At 42.4% G+C, this 20443-nt stretch overlaps 3 protein-coding genes across 6 annotated transcripts in view; all 3 read right to left on the bottom strand.

Annotated features, from left to right (window-relative positions):
- Positions 1-6712, bottom strand: part of LOC139833792 (uncharacterized) — a 59238-nt gene extending 52526 nt beyond the window's left edge. The window contains exon 1 of the mRNA XM_071824139.1: positions 6608-6712. Within this exon, the coding sequence (XP_071680240.1) occupies positions 6608-6712 (105 nt within the window). The remainder of the gene's footprint in view (positions 1-6607) is intronic.
- A 1467-nt stretch (positions 6713-8179) lies between these two features.
- On the bottom strand, positions 8180-11991 carry LOC127326200 (uncharacterized). 4 transcript variants are annotated; one of them, XR_011748155.1, is made up of 3 exons: positions 10708-11991; positions 8838-8982; positions 8180-8738 (listed from the first exon to the last, which is right to left on the bottom strand). XR_011748155.1 is itself a non-coding variant. In XM_051353065.2 (2 exons), the coding sequence occupies exon 1, from the start codon at positions 11883-11885 to the stop codon at positions 10923-10925; it is 963 nt and encodes a 320-aa protein (XP_051209025.1). In that variant the 5' UTR covers positions 11886-11991; the 3' UTR covers positions 9957-10828; positions 10920-10922. The 4 variants fall into 4 exon arrangements, 1 of the variants encoding a protein (XP_051209025.1); XR_011748156.1 differs by lacking the exons at positions 8180-8738; positions 8838-8982 and adding an exon at positions 9957-10356 and having other exon boundaries at positions 10708-10828; positions 10920-11991; XR_011748154.1 differs by having other exon boundaries at positions 8180-8982.
- Positions 11992-13326: 1335 nt separating this feature from the next.
- LOC127326265 (protein RAE1) lies at positions 13327-19718 on the bottom strand. The gene is made up of 12 exons (XM_051353119.2): positions 19573-19718; positions 18553-18633; positions 18369-18455; positions 18220-18285; positions 17921-18114; positions 16928-17069; positions 16713-16793; positions 15365-15493; positions 14694-14771; positions 14088-14159; positions 13719-13799; positions 13327-13641 (listed from the first exon to the last, which is right to left on the bottom strand). Exons 2-12 carry the CDS (start codon positions 18604-18606, stop codon positions 13594-13596), a joined length of 1032 nt encoding a protein of 343 aa, XP_051209079.1. The 5' UTR covers positions 18607-18633; positions 19573-19718; the 3' UTR covers positions 13327-13593.
- Between the last annotated feature and the right edge of the window lie 725 nt (positions 19719-20443).

Genomic DNA, 20443 nt, shown 5'->3' on the forward strand with positions numbered 1-20443 from the left:
TATCAAAACAATGAAGATTAATTAGCCGTATGTAGCGAAAGCACTAGACTAAAATCCCGTGTGTCCTCAAGAACATTTGGTCATTATAAGTAAACAAACCGGCTTTTCCTTTGTGCTAAAAAGGATTGGGCCACTCGCTGCAATTGTTACTCTCGCACTTTACTTACTCGTACTTTATTCATATGTTACATCAAAACCCCCTGAATACTTGTCTGTGAGCATTTACAGTGAATCCTTCATAAAAACTGCTTGTCAACACCTTCTGCTCCTCGTTGGGATCGACATTCTTACTTATCGAAGATACTACGATACACCCCCTATACTTGTGGGTCATCAGTTGCCAAGCCTATTGTGACTAACCTCTTAGGACCCAACTTAGTTGGGGACCAACAATCCAAAATTTGATCAATAGGTGCTTGTTGGAGGACATTAGAGACTTGGCTACATCATGAAGAATTAATGGATCTTCATCATTTATATTATCTCAAGCCATGTCTTTTGGTTATCTTGCTTCTATCATGTATTCAATGTTCCTCCTTGCGGTAACATGTTCTCAACTCAATTATATTGAAAGTTACTCGCCCCTTTGCATGTGTTAGTTTTGTTCCTAGCATATGTTTATATATGTTGTGATTCCTACTTGCTTTTCTTGAGAAATCTAGTCTATGTATGTTGGGTTGCACACCGTGTACTTGTGTTTGTGTTGGAGCCTCTTTGCATCTTGTTGTATCTTATATGGCTCTTATGAGAGATTAATGGACTATCCCGTTTTGGGGGAGTGATATTCCTTTGGGAATTTCATGATCCTAACAATGTGTGTACATGAGGAATATCACTTAGAATTGATATTGCAAGATTATCTAGTCTCTATGTGGTATGTCATCTTCATGAGAAATTCAAATTCCAATGACCATTAATATCTCTAGTTGGATCTTATTTGCCTCTTGTGAAATTAAATTCCTTATCACATTATGGGGGAGTAATAAGCTTTGTGTATATTACAAGCCTAGAAAATGTGAACATTTGAGGTTGTGTCACATAGAATTGATATTGTAAATTATCTCTCTCCTATGTGGCATGTTTGCTCAAACAAGCTCCAATTTATTTAAATGGCTTCATTGCTAATATCTTTGTGGATCTTGGTTGTGAAAGTTTTTCTTGGCATGGTTTTTCACAATGTGTCCATCAATACATTTTTGGAAAACCATGTGCTTCAAGTCATACTATTAATTGCTTTGCATGTTGGTATGAATACTATTAATTGCTTTGCATGTTGGTATGAATGCTATTAATTGCTTTGCATGTTGGTATGACTAATTGAAGCTATCAAGAAACTCTCTTTGCATGATGGTTAACTCTTATCTTTTACCATATGCTTTATTTGGTGTAAATATGATCTTACATATACTTACAAACTACCACCGGGAAATATTTCCTAATACCTTTTGTCCTAGGACAACTGGCAATCTATTATGAGGTAGAAATTTATTGATCATATTTACATTGGCTCTTGTGTTTAAATTGTCTTATTTATTGCCATGTATGTGTTGTGCTTTTACTCCCATGTGTCTTCCTTGCATCTTATGGATCTAATTTGTCTATTCAAACTTTCTTAGCATTTTAGTAGATATAGGTAGCGTGATGATCCTAGTTTTGTGCATTTAGTATTCATATGCAAAATCCTAAATAATGCACTAATCTTGGGGGAGCTCTCCTATATTTGTTAGAATGCTTAACATCTCTTGATCATTATAAAAAAATTGGTTTTGAGAGACATAAACTTTCTTTTTGGTACTTTGTGCCATCATAAAAAGTGTTGAGGGTTTGGTTTGTTTGTTAGAACCTTGCTCTCTTGGGAGTTGGTTATCTCATTCCTTTGTGTTTAGGTTTAATTAGCTTCTTATAATGAGATAATTCTTTGGAGTTAATCTTATGTTGATTTGATTCTTTGATATAATTTGGACAACCATTGTCTCTTGATTTATTTGGTGTCTTGTCCAAATTATATCTTTCTTTGGTTCTTGAAAGTATTGTGCATGCATCTTCAATATATGTCTATCTTATGGCATGTGTTACTTTCTTTGATCCAGTATATAGGGTAAACTCCATCAAATCCTAATTTGGTTAAGATGTGCATGAAATTCAATTTCATATCTATATGCACATAGTATTGTGGAGTTTGTCCTATATGTTGTAGTGTGTCTAACTACTTTGGACCCAATTAGTTTTGGGACCTTTTTGTACTTACCTTTGTGTTAGGTACAATGGATATGCATTGGATGCTTGTCTCACTCTTGGGGAGAAGTGGTGACTCAATGGTAACTTGAGGCAAGCTAGGATGGTCAACGAACACATATCTACTACATCCCCACCAATGCTATCTCGGTAACAAGTATCTTCTCATGCATATTTTTCTAGCATCCAACCATGTGGTTGCATCTTGGCATGAATCTCTTGATTTTCAAATGTTGTGCTTCTTGCTAAAGTCTTAACGAAACCTCTTTATTGCGAATGTGAGTAATTTGAGATGAGTACATATGTTGGGAAGTATATAAAATCATGATCATGATTCACCCATCCCATCTATGCCTATCTAGCAATTTTATTGCATATCAATGCTCAAGCCTCTCACATGTGCAATATCGATGAAAGTGCAAATTGAGTTATTTCTTTTAGTATCCTTGTTTGTGATACTTGTTGCCTTTCTCAAAGCATCCCAACTATCTTCTATCCCTTGTGGATATTTGTGATGTATTTTATGTGTTTATGGTTGAAGTTCATGAATGTACCATAAGATAAAATTGAGCCTTTGGCCATGCTATTAAGCAAAAATTCTTATTGGTATATTGCATGACTTCATCTTGGATATCATGCTATATGTCTTGTGTGTCTATTTTGTGTGTGCATGTTTCTTTGTGGATAAATATCTTAGTGATTTTGTCCACTTAGAGAAACTTATACACATAAGAGATGATACATCTCCATTTGATATCTTATTTATTTGTTGCATGTTGATTGGTCATGCTAAGCAATATAATTCATTGAAGACTATGATGATACTTTTTGCTCATCCATATAATAGTCTTATAATATGCTTTGTCATGCCTTTCACATATTCTCTTGGTTGAGCCTATTATTATGGTGCATGTTACTTGTTGCTCAACCATTAGTTTTTTTTTGCAAGTGTTAAGCTTAATTTTCTATCTATGATCTATTGCAAATGTTTGTGTTTTAAATGGTAATGAGGGAGTGAGGATTCCATGTTATGCATATTGTATTCAAATGCAACATTTTAATTTATGCATGTACCTTGGGGAGCTTTCTCATTTTATTTAAGGCACTATTTTGTGGTGATCATTAGAGTTTGATTCACTTGGTATTTTTTTTGGTTTTTGAATGATATTATGGGAGTGATGATTCCATGTTTGTGCACTTTATACTCCAATGCAAATTGTCTAGTTTTGTGCACAAACCTTGGGGAGCTTCCTCATATTATTTAGAGCAATCTTCTTGATCTTATCATAATATCTATCTTTCTTTTGGTATCTTCTTTGTGGTTCATTTGGTTGCTTGCTTCATTTGTTGAAGCTTCTTGACTTCGTTATCTTTTTGCGATCTTTGATCCTATCTATAGTGTGATTCCTTCCGAATATTCGTCATTGGATACGTGCATTTGATTCCACTCAAATTATGAGAAATGCACACGTTATGGAGGAACTCTCACTATATTGGCCTTCTAAATTTTTCACCCATTTCGGCAATTGGTGCCAATGGGGGAGAAGTTTGGAGGGTTTAAGGGAATTTGATTATGTCTTTGCTTTGTGCTTAAGCATGTGCCTTTATTGCATTGCATCTTGTTGCTTTGCACAGTTGAATATTTAGAGGAAACTCCACTAGGCTTTGAATGCCAATATATGCAATGAAAGTCAAGATCATTCACACATGCATATATTATGGGGGAGTTTGCTCTATATATATTCAACTTATTTGTTACTTAAATTCCTTATATAAACCCTCTCAAAGAGATTGTCATCAATTACCAAAATGGGGGAGATTGAAAGTGCATGGAGCCCCCATGTGTGGTTTTGGTAATTAATGACAATCCCCATGGACTAATGTTTGCATTGAGTTATATTTGTAGGTGTTGTCCATAGGCAATGCTCGAACCATTTGTTGGCTTCAAGGTTGCAATAAGAAGAAATTGATGAAGGATATCAAGTGTCAAGTATGTCTTGAAGATGAAGATGAAGTGAGCCCTCAAGTTATCTCAAGACATCAACATGATGAAGAATGAAGAAATGAAGTGCAAGTTCAAGATGAGCCAACTCGAAGAGATCATATGCTTGAAGCTTGCCATCCATATGGTGATCATGGATATGTGAAGATGCGCCGAAGAAGAAGCTCTCCCATGGTGGATTATGGGGGAGCAATCCACAAGACTTCGTCAAGCAAGCACAATCAAGAAAGGCGTTCCATCTTGTTGAGGTCAAGATCGTCATCATCGAGCTCAAGTGGAATGCGCAAGTATAAGGTTTGCTCTTGATAGGGTTTCTTTCTCACCGGTCTCATAGTGTAGTTGGAGACCGGTTTATAGTTTAGTTGCCGTACTATCAAGAGGGCTCTCGAGTGAGTAACTCGATCGTATCGTTCGGAGAGAGCTCAAACCTTTGCATCCTTGCATCACCTTTCTTGGTTGTTATTTGGGTATTATCCATGTGACGTTTTAGAGCTTGTGCTTATTCTCATGACAAGCTCTAGTTCTTCGAAAACGGATTTCGCATAGATCACTTGTTGCGTTTTCGATATCGGTGATTTTCCCGGTTTCTCGTATTGAGAGGTTGCACTCTAAAAATAATATAAAATCCTCCCCGACTAGTTTCCATATTTTCACTCTTTGTTGGGTAGCTCTTTTCGTCCTCTTTCCAACAAAATTGGTTTCATGTTGATCGGAGTTTCCAAACTCTAGTTATTGTTTTTCTAAGGTTGCCCAAAGAGAGGAGCTTGGGCTGGCCGGTAGTACCGCCCGAGCACGGCCGGTGGTACCGCCCGAGGTACCGCCCGCGGTACCGGAAAAGAGGCTGTGCCTCACAGATGGTTTCCAGGGAGTTTGGGGCGCTCGGCGGTACCCGGCCGGTACCTCGGCCGGAGGCTCCGGCCTCCCCCTCCCGGCCTGCAGCTCCATCTACCTCGCTCTCCCTCACGCGCACAACACACACGGGTGGTAGTACCGCCCCTAGCTGGCCGGTACTACCGGCCCCAAATCGAGGCAGCCCCAACGGGCAGAAAATTGGGGGCCTGCCTTTTAAGTCTTTCTCCCCCCATCTTTCTTAGATGTGTTACTTCTTCTTCCTCCTCTCTCTCAAGCCTCTCTCCTCCATTGTTGTTGACCTTTTGAAGCTTGAGATCTTTCTCCCCTTCCCATGATTCTTGCATCTATTTGAGAGAAAGATTGAGGGGATCTAGATCCACACTTTGACCAAACCAAATCATCTCTTTGTGAGTGAATCTTTGGGATCTAGATCTTGGAGAATTTTGTGTTCTCCTCTTTGTTCTTCCTCTCTTATCCCCCCAATAGCTTTTGTAGCTTTGTTGGAATTTGAGAGAGAAGGACTTGAGCATCTTTGTGGTGTTCTTGCCATTGCATTTGGTGCATCGGTTTGAGTTCTCCACGGTGATTCGTGGTGGTGAAAGCAAGAAGGTTGTTACTCTTGGGTTCTTGGAACCCTAGACGGATTCTAGACCTTTGTGGTGATTTGTTGGGAGCCTCCGATTAAGTTGTGGATGTGTGCCCCAACCTTTGTGTAAGGCCCGGTTTCCGCCTCGAAGGAAATCCCTTAGTGGAACCGTGACCTAGGCCTTTGTGGCGAGGGTCACCGGAGATTTAGGTGAGGCGCCTTCGTGGCGTTCGGTGTGTGGTGTGAGTACCGCATCTTGGGGTGAGGCCTTTGTGGCGTTGGTGTGCATCGAGCAACCACACCTCAAGGTGAGCCTCTTGTGGCGTTCGGGAACACTAAGCAACCGCACCTCTCCACCGGAGATTAGCACTCGCAAGAGTGTGAACTCCGGGATAAATCATCGTCTCCCACGTGCCTCGGTTATCTCTATACCCGAGCTCTTTACTTATGCACTTTACCTTGTGATAGCCATCGTGCTTGAAGTTATATATATCTTGCTATCACATACTTGCTTGTATTGCTTAGCATAAGTTGTTGGTGCACATAGGTGAACCATTGCTTAGAATAAGTTGTTGGTGCACATAGGTGAACAATAGTATATAGGCTTTGGGCTTGACAAAGTAAACGCTAGTTTTATTCCGCATTTGTTAAGCCCATCTCGTAAAAGTTTTAAATCGCCTATTCACCCCCCCTCTAGGCGACATCCGTGTCCTTTCACCCTCGCCTTCTTCGCTGCGAAGAAAGAACATCCAATCACCCAAATTAGGGGGCGCCTTTGTTGCTGCAGATGAAGAACATCTACAAACCTAACCTAGTGGGTTCAAGTGGCCATTAACATTTTCGCTGCAAAGAAAGAACATTCGGAAATCGGCGTTGCCATCGTCGTTGTTGTCGTTGTGGTAGTGCCTACGACACGAAGAGTCGTCAAACACCTTCACCCTGAGCTCGCCATCGCCTTCCCACTTGAAGTTCACCAAGCAGCTGACCTCGAGGTTGTGGGCGCGGGCGAACTTCTCCCAGCCACTCTGAAGGAACATGTGCCCTTCCCCGTCGAACAACACCTCGATAGGCGCATCAGCTGGTTTCCCGCAAGTTCACGCTAACCGGCTCCCGGCTGGCGAGATATTGCGCAAATTTATTCAAGAGCCTTTTTGAACACAAAGGCTCCTCTTTGATGAGGACGACGAACTCGGAGAACTCGCAGAAGCAGTCTAGCGATGGCGAGCGTTCAGGGAGTGGGGATCCTGCACCCCGGTCTCTGCCTCGGCGGCCGCGGCCGCGACCTCCGCCCTTAGGACGAGCTATGGAGCGCTTCATGAGATGGTGGTGGCCGGCTGCGACGCTAGGGTTTGTGTGAGGAGGAGTTGGTGCCGAGCACCCCGTTTTATATCCGGAGGCATGCATGGGGCGGTGGTTGCGCAATTTATTGCTTGGCGAAGGTAGTTGGGCAGTGGCGTCATTAATCTCCGGTATGCATGGCTAGGTCATTATGCGAAGCTGCTCATATAAAGGCTACCAGGAGGGGCCGAGGGCTTCCATCCGATGTGGCGCTAGACGCCAACGCGTCCCACCCAAAGGGGGCGGCATGAGGTTGCAAGTGATTGTATTGAGCTTCAGAACTGACCATCTACTTATTGGGCGCGCCGATGTGGCCCAAAAAATGCACCGAATCCCCAAATCGCTATTGAGGTCACTATGTACTTCATCAGCTATGTGACTGCGCCAGTGGAGATGCTCTAAACACTTGCCACCATGTACTTCATCAGCGCCAGCCCAGAAGACAGTTGTCTATATATTCCAGCGTCCAGATTGGAGTCTCCGAAACATTTAGCTAATGCACTGGCCTAGCAGATATAACTGAGTCAATAAGCACAAATCTGCATGCCTTTGCTATGAGACCACGTTGTCAATCTGGGACAAACTCCAGTATTTTATCCAGCAGAGGTTGCCATTCGGCTTTAGCTGTCGTAGATCAAACTGTAACCTAAGATATTTGAAAAGAAGTTGACCAATGGGCATTTAAGGATATCAGCTACTCTTTCCCTGACAAGATCGTCTCTTCTAATCAGGATTGCAGAGGATTTACTATAATTGACCTTTAATCCTGACGCCTCTCCAAAAACATGCAAAAACTGTATAGTCAGATCCTTAGGTGTGGGTCCAAAGAAGATTAGCACATCGTCTGCAAACAGTGACAGCCGTTGCAATGCAGAGCATCCTGCAAGAGGACTGAGCACAACCTCCTCAGCAGCATTGGGTTCATTACTTCCATTGCCATAACAAAAAAACATCGGGGAAACTGGACCTCCATACTTCAGCCCTCTCCCCTCTGGCATGATCAAAATCTCTACCAGGAAGGCAGGAACACCATTAACCACCACTTTGGAACTGGCAGAGTAAAGAATGAATGCCAACCAGCGCAGAAAAAAAAGGAAGCACTTAAAAAAGTAAAGACTATGACAGGGAGTCAAATGCTTTTGAGATATCTAGCTTTTTTTGAAACGGAGGCAAAAGATTTGCCCCAATCTATTAATTAAGAAGATAATTGCCCAGTTAATTGACAGAAAACCGGTGAAAACCGATACAAACGCACCAAGCGAACTACTCATAACACAAGAAAACCCCACGCCCGCATTGACTACCTGACAAACTCTCCCAACACAACAACAATTGTAACCCCTACCCCTGCCAGTTGACCTCGATGAGAACACCTAACAAAAGAAAATGGGCAACGCAAGCCACAAAATGACACAACCCAAGAGGACGTGCCAAAAAAATCAAAGATTATCCATCAAGCAGCCACAGACGCCTTTCTTGTTTTTTTTTCGAAATGGGAGCGTCGCCCCAGCCTCTGCATCCAATGGATGCACACAGACGCCTTTCTTGTGGCGCCAATCTTCTTTTCTTTGCACCTGATTGACTTCTCCTTCCGGAAGGTAGTCTGAGGGCGATCACCAACCTTCTTGCTTTTTCCCTTGGTTGATGTCCCTGTTAAGAGGCAAGCAATTGCCCTTCCACATCCAGGAATAGCATTCTCCAAGCTGTTGAGCAAGTCGCAAAGCTCTTTTGCAAACAAAACATCAGAGTTATGTGTTGATGGGGCTGGAATGGTCACGAAAGCCGCATCTGAACGCTCAGGTGAGTTCACCTCTAGCTGCTCACCTAACATAGCTCAATCCGGTAGAACACTATTGTTGATCTTCCTTGCCACTTGTCTCACTAAGATGAAGTTATCATGCAAATATCTTCCTTCGGTAAAAGCCAACTGATGGTCTTTCAGTCGGGCCTCCTCAACAATAACTCCTTTCTGGTATTTCAAACAAGATAGAATAATGAAGAAAACGAGGAAGCACAATAAGAGGATGCTAGAGCTCCAGGGTCTCAAGCCGTAGCCATGACCTGTGGGAGTTCTTGGGACAATAGCAAGCAAGCAGGTGCCACCGCCGGCACAGTATTTTAGCGAAGGCTTTTGGGGGAGAGGGAATGTTAAGGGCCAAAGCCGATAAAACAGCTAAACCTAGCCAGTGAAGCAAAGGTCATGCAAGTTCTTACTGTCAAAACAAACAAAAAAGTTGAATAATCGAACTTACAGCCATTTATTGTTTATATAGAATAAAAGTTTGTTGATTTTCTTTATAAAAAAATCCTAAATATCATAAAAACACAACTTCTATGACTAGTATATCAATTTAACACACTTTTGGGAAAAGAAAACACAGAGCCACAGCTCCTAGGGCAGGTTTATTTAGATTATCCAAACTGCTCAGTTTACAGCCTTGTGTTATGGTTGACCTGGCCAGAAACGTAAAAGAAAAAAAAATGCCAGGACCATAGAAGGCTCTCTCTCTCTCAGCTGCAAAGTTTGGCGCCAACTGAGATGAAGGTGTAGTAGGCAAGCGAGTGCGACACGCAGGTCCAGGTTAGCTTCTGCAACTTTTAAACAGGTGCCAAGTAGCTTAGCCAGTGTTTATTGGACAACACAATTGAAATCCTAGAACTTCAAGTTCTGGTAGAAATTATTGCATTCATGCATCATCTGGTCATAAAAAAGCCAGGTATAGTTTCGAAAAATAAACAAAATAAAACCAGAACAGAAATACAAAAGGGAAACCTAGTCGTAGTGACTCATACCACATCATATTTTAGATACTTTCACAGGATGTTCAAGGTTATGATGAGTCTATAAAGAGTTCCCCAAACAATTAACTTCTATTTGAAATTATTAGCTGGAACTCCGGTTAAAATTATAAAAGAGAATTGTGAGCACGTAGAAACCAGCCCTTCTCAAAACCAACTGGAATAAAAAATAAATTATCTCTTGGTCGATTTGTCCAGTCATTACTCCAGCTCAGTACGTCTGATACATATACAGATGTTCTCTTCACACCAATTATCTCGCTACTCATAATGCACCAGAATGAAGTGTACATGTACAAATCGACTTGGTGATGAACAGTGGCAGAGCTAGAGAACTACAGACCAGGGTGCCAGGGATATCAAAGCTACCAAAATACTTGTTCATAGAGTAGCACATATGGTGAAAATTAGCAAGTTTACAATGGAAAAATAATCTACCAGGTATCCAGTGCACCCTCCTAGCTATGCTTGCATCCCCACTGGCGATGAAGCTCTTGAACAGCTCAGTTGACCAGTACAAACCATAGATCTAGCATTATCCCAGCTGACCAAAATAGTGATAACGGAGTAGGTTCATTGGTAGTACAGCTCCAAAATTGCATCTTCGGTAATAAATACATAGTGGGTGAATTTTTTTATAAAAAAAAAAGTACATACATAGCAGAACCCATTTCGTTATGCTCTAAATTACTTTCCGTAACAAACAAAACAAGAAAAGGGCATGATCAAATCTCCTTTCTAGAATTGCTAATAATAACAATCATAATTTGGCGAGAATCATATATAGTTCCACTACCACAGATCACAGATGGAGCACATTTCGTCTTGGGCTTTCCTTACATAAATAAAGCCGATACTATAGCTAAATTACTCAGCTGAAAAAAGTTTTGTGTACCTGGTTATGGTGATATATCCATGTTCCTTCTAACCCCAAAAGGTCAAAAAGAGTTGACAGCTGTAGGATGATGACCCAGAGGACCAACAGAGCGACCGGAAGATAAGAAGATTTCAGCCACCTGTTTGTTAAGCCACACTTGTTAAGACTCATAAGCAGTCAGCCAGCCCCAACAAAAATAAGCTTTTCCCCGTCACGCTTGTTAAACCTACACATTAGGTGAACTCCATGTCGTTCAGAAAATCGTCCACCGGCTGCCATCCTACCGGAGGCAACTTGATCCCAAGATCATCAAAATGCATCACTGGGATGATGCTGTCCGAGACAAGGTCGAACGCTGGCTGCTCCAGGAAGCCATTGATGAGAGCCTGCTGCTCCGGAAAGTCACCGAGAAGCACCAGCAGCGATGGATCACAGGAAGGGGCAGATGCGTTATCGGGCGGCACATGGGGCGGCTGGGCATCGCCGGCACTAGCAGCGGTAGTGGTTTGGTTCGCCACGCCAGGCAGCTTGACGGACTCCATATCTGAAGCTGTCACGGCCTCCTCGGCTGTACCAGAGCAAGTGAGCTGCAGTGGGATCCGCTGCTGCGGGACCTTCATCTGAGCCGCGTAGGTGCCGCGCTGACGCCGGCGCACACCTTGCCCGTGGAGCTCCATGTCCGGATTAGCTGACTTCCTTTTTTTTTTTTGTGAAAGAGCTGACTTCCTTTCTCTGGCCTGAACTTCATTTTGGTTCAGAGAAAACTGAGCCTCAGATTTTACCTTGGCTGCCGCCGGCGACTGCTTCAGGCCTTGGGAGCAGACCTCTGCTTCCCCGCACTGACGCCGATACACGCCTCGTAACTTCGTCGTGCTTCCCTCGGCCTCCGCAGCCGCACCTTGCGCGAAGTTAGTCACGGCCTTGGCGCCGCGCAGCTTGACGGCGGCGACGTCGTACGCTCTGGCGGCCTCCTCGGCCGTGTCGAAGGTGCCGAGCCACTCCTGATTCCCCTGCCCCGACGTGATGTAGGCCGAGCACCAGCCGGACCGCCGCCGTTGCACGCCGCGGAACCCCGTCCAGGTGTCCGACCGGGCCGCCCTCCTCTTCCTCCCGGCCGGAACGACGGTCACCTCGTCGTGCTCCACCCCCATCGCGCCCGAGCTCGAGCTTTCTCGCCGGACGCTCTCCACCATCATACTCCCCTGGTCGGTCGACGGCGGCTGCGAAAACCCTCGATGCTCGGTGGATTTGGGGCGCTCTAGTATTACCTTATCCCCAACTTTGATTGGCTGGGCCACAGTCGACAGTAGCTCTATTTTTGAACACAGCGAATTTAAAGGCAACAGTATCTACCAGTGTCATGTACCAATCCACTCTCTGCTTTGAGATTAGTGTGGCTTTTGATATTTGTATAATATATATAAAACTAATAATTAAAAAACAAGTGAAACTTTTGTGAAACTAAAGTGATATATTAAAAATATTGTGAAACATTCTGATAAAAAGTGAAATTGATGACATCACTACTAACATCACTCAGGTTTGTTTCATAAAATATTCGTATTTCGGTTATATTTCAATTATGATTCAGATTTATTTCATAATTTTGTTTAAGGATTGGTCAACACATAGCTGATGTGACTCCTGTCACTCCTACTTTTAGAGAACTCTATTGAATGATCAATGCACACATATCCCGATGTGGTGTTTTTTTCTAACCATAACTAAATCTTTATTGATCATTGCACACGTATCTCGGGAAAAGACGACACACATATGCAACATTGGGGGACAATATTTGCAGCATTAAAACAACATTTGCCCAGAATCATTACTGTATTTTGCTCATATGTTCACAACAAAACGCACAAGAGTTTGAAGCATGTCAAAGAAAAAAAAAACTCATGCAACATTGAAAATATGAGAAAAGAAAACTAGCCTTGTGCCTTGCCTAACACAATTTCGAACCCTTGTGGGAAAGGAAATTGATCACTGCACACGTATCCAGCTGCAGTGTTCTTTTTAACCATAACTAGATCTTTATTGATCACTGCACACGTATCTCAGGACTCAGGCCAAGTCAACACACATATATGCAACATTGGAGGACAATATTTGCAGCAATAAAGCAACATTTGCCCAGAATCATTACAGTATCTTGCTCATATGTTCACAGCAAAATGCACGAGAGTATGAAGCATGTCGAAAAACCCATGCAACATTGAAAATCTGGGTAAAAACTAGCCTTGTTGGAGCATTGTCGAATGTTGTCGAATGGGCTCGCCTACAACGAATTCGAACCCTGGTGCCACATCGGGTCAGCCCGACCCATTATTTCTCCTCCTAGAACTAGCATGATAATATTTGACCCACTTAATTATGCATTCATAATGTTTTCTTAACACAAACATCTAGTGTTTGGGCATCAAAGTTACATTACTTTAGGAATCAAGAAGTACACAGATTCATCAGGACAAAGTGTGTGTTTAGTGAAGACTTCACAAACCAAAACAGGCGATCTTTTTTAGTTCCCGGGTGTTGAAGACTTGGCAGTTGCTATAATATCAGAATAATTACTCTACCATATATTAGACCCATATTTGCGAAGATCTACATCTCTTGCAACTTGCAAGACAGTAAAATCAAGAGTACACACTGATATGATTATATCACAAAACACAGGAAAACAATATCTTGGGATAACTATGCATTACAGAAACACCTATGTGCTACGACTCACAGCTAAGTCCCTATCATCGGTGGCTAGGAGCTAGGAGTGGACTTCACATCTACCGGATGGTCGAACCAAAGGAAGAAATTCAGAGGACACAGCAGAGCGAAACAAGGCCCTTGAATATACATGATCTGTTGTACACCTACTGACTTTTGTTAGCCAGGATGAGATCACTTCCGTCCAGTTGCGATTCTTGGCTTTCCTTTCACCTCGGCTTCCTGTTCAAAATGAGGCAGTTTGAGTGCCAAAGCATAACAACACATAAATTTCAGGAATATGATCATGGCGAAACTACCTGTGGACTGTGGAGATAAATGGATGTCTTTGCAGTTGCAGGATTATGGTTTTCAGCGCCACGGCTCCAGTCATAACAGACCTGCTCTCCAGTAATGATAATTATTATGGCTATTCAGAACTTGGAATTCAAATTTAAGTTATGACCAGATAATTTCATTTAAAAACAGCAATTCAACTGGAATAGGAACTCTTCAATAAAGCCGAACATCAGGAACTGATTTCCTCAGCATATTTAGGCGCAGGAGCAAATCACAGACGTGTCACATATCTAAACTCACCCAATTCAAAAACATGGTGATGACATTTCACATGAAGGGTCCTAATTCTTACAAACAGTAACAAGACACTCAAGCATCACTCGACTTACCCCATAAGCAAATATTGAGCCATCGTTATTGAAGGTACTGCAAGAAATTGGTTGAGGGCACCGACTAAAAGCCTGTACAGAATCAGTGCAGATAAAATGTGAGAATATGCAAAAGGTGTATGATAAACAGGAGAACTGAAGCAATAAACTTTGGCACACCCAAAGAGCCCTCTATGCTAAACAAGTAAGCAACTCTGAGAATGGAACACTGAGTAAGCTATCAAGCTATATCTACAAGCTAAAAGGATATCTGATAGCAAATTACACAGATGCCTCGTATGGGGTCCAAGAATTGAGTGAATATGTAATATCAAGAATAAAAGTGATGACAAAAAGGCTGGCATTGCAAGGCTGGGAAAATGGGAATGGATGGCAACATTATCAACTAATGTTTTCTAGCTCATGACCACGATAGTAAGTTTTTTAGCTTGGCCTTGGTTTCATTTCCCAACATGCATGCACATTGACAAATAATTTATATGCAGGCCATTAACATGTCCACGGATCACAACACAGAAAAACAACATTGGAAAAACTAGCAAACAACACAAAAAAATAGACCAACAAGAGTGGAGCTTCAAAACAGGATCTCGAAAACTGACAAACCTTCAGTCTCTGCTTGCTATCCTTATCCCAAAAATTGAAAGCACCATCAGATCCAGCAGTGGCAAATGTGTGATGAACCTGTGCCACAACATGAAATCCCAGATCAAACTTCACTAACAAAATTTTCTAAACTTCAAAATTATCACCAGTAAGTTGGCACTGTTTATTACATTGTCCAGTGATATAAGCCAACAAGCACACTCAACTCAATGGATCTGAATCATCATCATTCAAGCACACCAATCCAATGAATAAGATGTCAAAGTAACCAAAAAGAACAAGACAGAAGCAGAAAAGTTGCTACTAGATGTGCATGTAACACTAAATAGGTACGATTTGGAGTTTACTCAATCAACCTAAAGCCAATCTGTTGGGAGCATTTCTTGCAACACATTATTTTTTAACATATATGTATGCCTATAAGTATGGTGGTTGTTTGATTAGGTACAGTGTGGTATCAGAATCGATATTAAGGTCTACACATTTTTGGAAGAGAATAAACTGAGCCTTGGTATTTTGCAGATTAACAGAGACACGCTGACTAAAACACAACTCTACTTTACCATTTTCCATAATAGAAGAAGTGGGATAATGAAACAAAAGACTGGCACATGATAGATAAATAGAGAGAGAGAGAGAGAGAGAGAGAGAGAGAGAGAGAGAGATCTCACAGGGTGAAAGTTGAGTGAATTGACAGAGAAAATGTCATTTCCTTCCCTGTGACATTTGAATGTGAAGTTTTTGCTTGACTGTGCATCATCAATATGATGCACACCAACTCTCCCTTCAATGGAGCCCACCTTTAAACAAAAATAAGGGGTCAGCCACATAGAAATACCCCTTTTGCCTAAAAGTCACATGTTGATGTAGAAAAAGATAAGTATGCACCAGCAAAAATTGATTGGTCACCGCATGAAATAGATCATCACTCGCTAAACATATGACCATATGCAGGTAAACAATAGGAATATATGCAGATCTGCAAATATATAAAGATCTAGAGTTCAAATGCTTGAACCCTTGGATGGTTTTACTATTTGTATTTCAACATGATTTCATGTTCAGGTCGGCTTTAACTGCTCTATGCTAAGATCCCTTCTAGAGTTCTGGGGAAGGAAATTGTTTGCAACATAGTTGGAGGCTTGGGAGGTGGTCAAGGCATTAAGATAAACTGCATTCTTTTTCTATGCAACTCTTAACCAGTGGTACTTATATTTGAGCAACATTTCTAGTAATACTCCCTCTGTAAGGTATATTTCAGTATTTGACTGTCCAAATTCAAGCTTTTACTGTAAATTTATTCTATCACATTTTATCAATCGTTTCAAAGTCATAAAAAAGTCCTTTTGAATATGAATCCAATGGTATCAATTTTGTGTCACATAACTCCAATGGTATAGGAATTAATAGTTAGTCACAGAGTGACTTCACAATCAATGTACACAGCCATATATATCCTGAGGGATAGGAAGTTTAAAATACAGGTAACTAAGACTAGTCACAATGGGAGTATCATACGTAGTATCATGCATGTCATGAAAATCTGAGGTGGCACAACAATTAATGAGAGAGGTGAGAGTGGTATCATAGGTAGATACCGTATCATAACACATAAAACAAGAAAATTTAATGTCAAATACATCTTGTACACAAATTTGCATTGAGATTCTATAAAATATTAACTATGATAGAACTATGACTACATCATACTATGCATTAGAGGGGTGATATCATAAATTAGTATCATATGCATGATACTAGTGTATGATACTTACCATTGTGACTAGTCTAAACAGCACTCATTTACTGCAAATGATGTCAGGCCAATATCTTAAATCTTGTAAAACTCAAGCTAGATTCAAACAAGCTAATTGGGCAATAAAATCATATGACGTGTAGAAAAGAACATATGAATAAACTTTAAAGCATTGTAAGAATTGGTCATGTACTTGAACAAAGGGGATTTTGGTTTTGTGTGGTAATGCTGATGGTGAAGGACGCAAGAAAATATAGCATTACCAGGAATCCTTGTTGATCAGGGAATGCAGCAACACACCGTGTCTGGTATTTTAGAGGTGACTGAATACGCTTGAACTCCGTCTAACATACCAGAGATGGGATTAAGTTAGTAAGTTAAGAAACACAAGTGAACGGCAGTAAAAACGTGAGCCCCACCATCACCAAAAGAACTGAACCAATGAACAAGTGCATAGTCAGTTCAGAAACACAAGGACCTGAGGACTCTGCAAGTTGAAGATGACAATATGGCGATCAGCTGTTCCCACAATCATGAGGGGGTAATTCACTGCAAGAGAGTAGCAACGATCTGGCAGTTGCTGGACATGGGCTGGATTTGCTTGCCTCGTGTCCCAATACCTATAAATAGTATGACGGTCAGCATTGAAGGGGGAATAGAACAAATCATAAGCATCAGGATTAGAGGTAATGTTAGTATGTGTTGTCATGAGGTAGTCAAAGCTCAGCCCAAATATTGGTCTTAGCATGATACAGATAAACTAAGACACAAAGAAACCACAAGTACATAATGCAAGCATACTATCTACACTTACAGCCAGAACACATATTGTTTCCTAAATAATTCTCACAGAGATTATCAGGACCTCTGATCCATGCTAAAATTCAAAAAGAACATGCCTAACATTAATCGCATGATGAAGATTTAATATAGTACCCCCTCCATTCCATGTAGAAATGTGTCTAGAAACATCCAAATCAGCGACAACTAATATGGAACGGAGGGAGTAACTATATGCATCGATTGTTAATTTGTAGCAACTTCCAATCTTCCACCATGAGCAAAATCTACTGTAGGTGTAAACAGAACAGATATCCAGAAAGTGCACAACCTTTGATAAGAATCTGGCAATACAATTCAGCAAGTAGTAGATCTTTGAGGATCAAAGACGACATAATGAAATGAGTGGACAGACAAACTAGACGTGATACACCCTCTGCAATATTTGACATAGGTCTTATTGAACTCGGTATTGGCACTTTTCTTCATAAATTGCACATAATTGCTGTTAAATAACTTGGCCAATGTACTATATAAACGTAAAAAACATGAAGTAAAGAAACTATACTGAAAAATAACATGAACCCCATAATGAAAACCAGCCATAAGTAGGATTTAAGTTCGAATGGGTGACGAATTTCAATTTCTAAGTAAAGAATACTGAGGGTGCAGAGGATTAGAGTTCCTGCACCTTAGTGTCTTGTCCCAGCTTCCTGAGACAAGAAGATTCATTTGAGATATCCATGCGATGTCCTTGACAGGTGCATCATGCATTGCAACCGTCTGAGCCTGCCCACCAGACAGCAGAGGCCACATTTTGACCTGTTTATCGCAGCCTCCAGAGAAGACAGTCGTGCCATCATCCTTCCAAGCCGAACAGAGTACCTGATTGACGGCAAGAAAACAATCATTATACCAGGTAAACTAAAACCACTCCAAATATGGAAGATGGAAGCTCTCTCTATCAGGAGAAATATATCAAGATCATACTGGCTGATCGTGCGATATGGACGCCTTTGCCTGACTGGTACCGTTGGCTATCTCCCAACATCTCACCTGCACAAACCTCAAAGCTATTCATAGTAAGATACATCACAACAATAAATACTGACTGAAAATTACAGCAGAAACAAAATTACCTGGTTGTCCCAGGAAGTTGCCACAAGCAGATTACTCTTGGGGCTAAAGCTGAGGCTAGAGAGAGAGTCGCCTGGATTAGGCAGGACCTGCATTTAAATGCAAACGTTGCAGAGAATATGTAGGATTTACAGAAAGTGAAAACAAAAAAAAAATAAGCAGGACACTGCCGCTAAAGCTTCACACCTCGAATGACTTGTTCGGGTTTGCGTTTGAGGTAAGGCTCGTTAGAGTTGCCATCTCTCCTTGTGCCTGAACCTTGAAATTCTGACAACCATAAGCAGCAAGTAACAAATAATCAGCACAAGGGCAAGCAGCTCACACGATCTATCAAGCAAGAGCATGAATTACATGACTTAAAGCATCTCAAAAAAGGTATACGCAACAAAAACTGAACAATGTCTGCATTCCACGTGATCAGAACCAAGTATCGGCATTAGCGAAGTCATTACTAAAGTTTGCACCACAAAAACTCGCGCCAAAACAAGCATAAGCGCTAAGCCCCCCGTCGAGGCCAAGCAGCGCATCGAGCTGAAGGTGAAGACGGTCATCGAGGTCGGGGAGGGTGGACGCCGCCGCCTACCCGCTCCTACCCCGTGGTATGCTTAACTTTCCTTATCAAAATACAGGTGCGTGCCACTTCGGCATAGTGGTATCGGTCTAAATTCTGTAAAGGTTAACTGATGAGTAATGCGAGCTGGTGGACATGAACACTGGGAGTGGGATCACTTCACTACGAATGGTGACACCCTAACCACTTAATCCCCAGGAGGCCCAGGATATATGTGGACTGCTTACCGAACAGTGAAATCACTACTTCACTGAGAGCTAAACATCAGAGAAACGCCCAAATGGACCTGCACGAAGGGAGCGGGACAAAACCTATTCAGCAGCAGGAGCCCGGTCTGAACCAGAGGGGGAGCGGGTGAGGGGAATCAAACTATTCGAAACCGTTGCTTGCACGAGCCGCTCGATCTAGCTAATCCGCTCCAGGGGCCGCCGGCTAGCAGCGACGAGCTCGGCACCGACCGCCGGATCAGAGCTCCCCAACCAGCAGCGCAGCGGGAACTAGCACGAGGTCCCGCGGCCACAAGCATTGCGCCGAAGCACAGCACAGCACAGCACAGCGCCGCCTAATCAAAATCGGGAACCCTAGGGCTAGAAGACGGTGGCAGCGCGGCGGCGGGGTAGGGTTCGGGGGCTTACCGGATGCGATCGCCGCCGCTGGGAATGGCGCCGAGGAGAAGATTCTCGAGTTCTATGGGAGGGGACGGTTCCCGCAGGTCGTGGGGTTTGCTGCTGCTGGCTGCAGAGGGAGAGATGGCGATGAGATATTATAGGCTTTGGTCTAGCGTCCGATGCACGCAGTGTGGTGGATGTGGCGTCATCAGCTCCGTCCAAATGGAGTGCCAGCCTCCCGTCTCCTGCCGCCGGGAGGGCGTCTCCGGTCCAGGAAAGCGTACTTCCTACAGTGTAGAAGGCGTATTGTCAAGAAAAAGCTTTAATAATTGAAATAAATTGTTTACTAGAAATGTTTCTCGGAGAGGTTCGAGACCAGTCGTAATCTCGAGCTAGAGGCTACCCCGCAACTTGGGTTCGAGTCACATCGTACCCGAGTTTGCGGCTCATAGCTTCTACTATAAGAATATATATCCTGGATGCCAGTGTTATGGGTTGCCTTTTTATGGTTGTGCCCGTGAAGTAGACAAACCACTGAAACTTGGAATTGGGGAATCAGTGAAGGGGAGATCACACATTTTTTGAGTTAACCTAGAATGGCCATGTTTCCTCTTCGGCGGTGTTACCAGCCGGCATGGAGGTGGACGCGTAGCGCGGGTTGTATAGGGTAGTTTTAGGTTGAGTTTTGTTGCATTTGTGGTGTTTGGCGTTATGCTCACCGAAGCTCGTGCGCAACGTCTGGTGGGCGGGAGGCGGTGAATTTGGCGTCAATGCTCTCAATAAGCGCACGGTGTCCCATGTTCATGTTGCTCTAGTACTCTTCTACTCTCCATATGGCTATCACGGTGATAGCGGGAGGAATTGGAGAAGTTGTCGGTGTTGCTCGATTCTTGGGGGA

The sequence above is a fragment of the Lolium perenne genome, chromosome 7 (genome assembly GCF_019359855.2).
Source record: "Lolium perenne isolate Kyuss_39 chromosome 7, Kyuss_2.0, whole genome shotgun sequence".
NCBI classification, from domain to species: Eukaryota; Viridiplantae; Streptophyta; class Magnoliopsida; order Poales; family Poaceae; genus Lolium; species Lolium perenne.